Source organism: Juglans microcarpa x Juglans regia, chromosome 1D (assembly GCF_004785595.1).
Source record: "Juglans microcarpa x Juglans regia isolate MS1-56 chromosome 1D, Jm3101_v1.0, whole genome shotgun sequence".
Classification (NCBI taxonomy): Eukaryota; Viridiplantae; Streptophyta; class Magnoliopsida; order Fagales; family Juglandaceae; genus Juglans; species Juglans microcarpa x Juglans regia.
In genome coordinates, this window is record NC_054594.1 from 23,890,080 (window position 1) to 23,893,842 (window position 3,763).

At 35.6% G+C, this 3,763-nt stretch overlaps 1 protein-coding gene across 1 annotated transcript; it reads right to left on the reverse strand.

Moving 5' to 3' along the window:
- Positions 1–2,908: 2,908 nt before the first annotated feature.
- On the reverse strand, positions 2,909–3,355 carry LOC121244564. Its single transcript, XM_041142727.1, has one exon. The coding sequence runs from the start codon at positions 3,353–3,355 to the stop codon at positions 2,909–2,911; it is 447 nt and encodes a 148-aa protein (XP_040998661.1).
- Between the last annotated feature and the right edge of the window lie 408 nt (positions 3,356–3,763).

A 3,763-nucleotide genomic window follows, 5' to 3' on the forward strand; every position in this document is an offset into this window, starting at 1 on the left:
TGTAATAGAGTTACTGTTTTAATGGTGGTTGAGTGTGATGGAATTTTTATGTTGAGGAGTATGATTTTTGGATGGATTTGTGAGAATGTTTTGGACTATCATTTGAAACTATTTAGTGTAAATTGATGGGTGTTTTGGAGCTAGTTGTATTGGATTTTTATGCAAGTCTTCAATTGTTCAATGACTAGAATATGGATGCTTGCACTGAAATTATTTTATTCGAAGGTTGGAAGTGAAGTTTGGTTTGGGTTATGTTTTAATTATTGGAGTTGCTGTTGTTGGTTTTGGAAATAATTATAGTTGGTTTGGTGTTAATAGAAGGTGATGGCTGTTTTGGGTTTTTAATGCGAATGGATAAAGAGAGTTGTTCGGGTTTAATTATTAGGATAGTTATTGAGTTGTGAAGGGACTGTTTTGATTTATTACTCAATAAATAGCAGTCTACTAGATTGATTATTAATTGTTGGATATATGTTCTTTTGGTTAGGTGGTGTTACTATTAGAGTTCCGGCTCAAGGTGTTGATAATACGAAGAAGTCAGGTAAGCGGGGTTTATATACTAGTTTTGCATAAAATAAATAAAAGGAGGTTGACTTTGAGAATAAATGTGTTTATTTTCTTTTGAAAGAGATGATCTGAAAACAACCTCAGATGTTTATTCTGCATATGCATAAATTCTATATAAGAGAAAGTGTTTTTCTGTCATGACTAGTGTAGACATGAGCTCGTTTTGTATACTGTACTTCCGAACTATGTAAAAGAGCGAATAAGGAATTCTAAAAGTTTTGTTATGAACAAATGAGAATACTTTGTTTTGTTTATCTCGAACATGTGAAATGATCTGAAGCTTTTAGTGATTTGTTTTTGATATGATGTGCCATCTGAAAATCTTGGCATGGAGTTCTGATTTGGTATATGTGTGTAACCGGATTTTCGATGAAATCCATTATGTTTCTGTTAAGGCCCAGCCACGGGTATAATGGTGGTTTATAACCCTACCACGGGGGTGAAACATGGTATACGGCCCAGCCACGGGTATAATGGTGGTTTATAACCCTACCACGGGGGTGAAACATGGAAAATGGCCCAGCCACGGGTATAATGGTGGTTTATAACCCTACCACGGGAGTTAAACATGGTATTGTCCCGAAGTGATGCAAAGAGATGATTTAATTATAATATTTCAGTTTGAAAACGCCAATGGTTGTTCTTTATGAAATACGTATATTTTTTTGGAAGTTCGCTCTAATGAATTTGTACAAGTTTTGTATCTGCATTCTGAAAGTAAAGGTTTGTTCGGCTTATCAAATGTTATAAATGCTCATGTTTACATGCTAGTATATGCTCTCTGCTTGCTGAGTTGTTGATAACTCACCCCGTTAATCTTCATAATATTTCAGATGACATCGATGGCTCAGCTGAAGATCAGTATTAGAGTCTATGGAGAAGATTAGCATTCGTTTTGTTGTTGGGTATCTCATGATATTAGTATTGATGTTGGAGGTTAATTATCTTTCTTAAGTTTGTTTCAATGGATTTAGATGGTTTATGGAGACTATGTTAATGTTCTATTATTTCTAGTTGTGTTGAGACATGAAGAGGAGTTGATTTTATTTGGGTTGTTGGATTGAATATTGGATAAATGAATTTATTTGATTTATTTGATTGAAGTATTTACGTTCGATTTGAGGTTTGGAAAATGGATATATTCTTGAATTTGGAAGTACTCTAGTCTTGTTAGAGCTGATTATCAGATTTTATGAGTTAACTCTCCGAATCCTCGGGGTCGGGGCGTTACAATGCACCCCATAAAAGTAAATATATTTGGTTGGTCCTTTCTGTGGAGAAAATTAAAATTATAAACATAGATAGTACTTCCAGAGACAACCTCAGTTTAGCTGGCTGTAAAAGGGTTTTAAGATGCTCTTCTAACTCTTTTATGCTTGGTCTCTCCTATTTCTTGGACAATGGTTAGGGATGTAATTTTAGACCGAAAAACCGATCCGGACCAGACCAATTTTACCGGTTTTAAACCGGTCCGATCCGGGACCGGTTCTTATAATGGGAAAACCGGTTGGTTCCGGTTTTGGAATTTTCTGGACCGGACCAGGCCGGTTTATTAAAAATATATATATAAAAATAATATTTATATTATTGTATATATAAGTTTTATACAAAATATTATATATATATATATATTAATAATTAATATATATAAGTTTTATATATTATGTATAATTATAAATTTTTATGTGAAATTTTTATATATAATATATATAATTATATATATGAAATAATATCATATATGAAATAGTTTCTTATTATAATTTATAAATTATTACATAGAATTTTAATACTAAATCACTAAAAGTTTTTTTTTTTTTTTAAAGAGTCGAAGTGACATGTCCAAGAGTGACCTCTATCCAGTTTTATTAAGAAAACCCTCACTTATGACGGATGAATATTGTGCAATTCCAAAAACAAAAAAATACTTACAAAACAATCCTTCCCAATTAACAAACCAGAAAACCCACCAAAACCATGGCACTTATTAACATCGCATCTAAAAAAAATTAACGCCTAACATACGGAAGCCCAACCTTATCCAAACAGATCACTCCCTTCAGCTTGGAAGGAAGAGAAGAATTTCCTAAATATCTGATATTAATGCCACTTTCCCCTTGTCTTGCTAAAAAATCCGCTGCCTGATTTACCTCCCTACATTGATGCAAAACTTAAAAATTTATACCCATGAGCGACTCATGTAAAGCCTCCCAAAAGTCCCACAAATACCATACCGTGCAACTCCTTCTCATCACCCAATTTACCACCACTGCAGAGTCACTTTCTATCTCAACATTACGGAAACCCAATTATGTACACAGTCCCACACCTGTAGACAATGCTCTTAACTCCGATTATTATTAGTTCCAAAACCATAGGATTCTGAGAAAGCAGCTATCAGACTACCAGTAGAATCACATATAACCCCACCCCCACCACAATTTCCCGGATTCCCTTGACAACTCCCATCAATATTCAATTTAACCCAACCTGCAGATGGCCTCCACCACTTAATACACTTCGGAACTCTCTTCTTTACAGGAACTATGGGCACCTCCAAATCATTAAGCAGTTTTCGGTCCGTTGAAGACAAACTTGTTACCTTTAAAAGATTTTCCGATACATGATGTATCCAGAACTTTATCTCCATCCATACCGAGTCAATCGAAAGTTGAACCCCCTCCATACGAGCTTTACACTGCCGTGCCCATAACCTCCACGTAATAATACTCGGAATTATCCCAATTAAAATTCCCCTATGTGATGATCGCTTTGCACAGTTAAACCACATTGTTACCCGAGCCCACCAAGAGTTATATTCCATGCACCGAACCTCCAATGCCACAGCAACTCTCTTCTAGATCACCTGCGCAAACTCGCCAGTGCAGAAAATATGATCTAACGTTTCTCTGTTTCTAACCTCACAGCAATCACACCGAAACACTAGAGGAATGCCAATTGAACAAATCCGACTATCAACAGCCAAACAATTAAACCTGGCTTTCCACATACAAACAGCTGCTTTCCTAGGTAAATGTTTCTGCCAAATCCAGTCTAACCAAGGAAGTTTCTCCCTTCTCACTCTAATTACGTCCCAAGCACTAGCCGACGAAAATAAACCATTAACATTCGGCTTCCATATAATCACATCTGCACCTTCACGCCTCCCATCCACCTCATGAATAATCTCCCGAGCTTT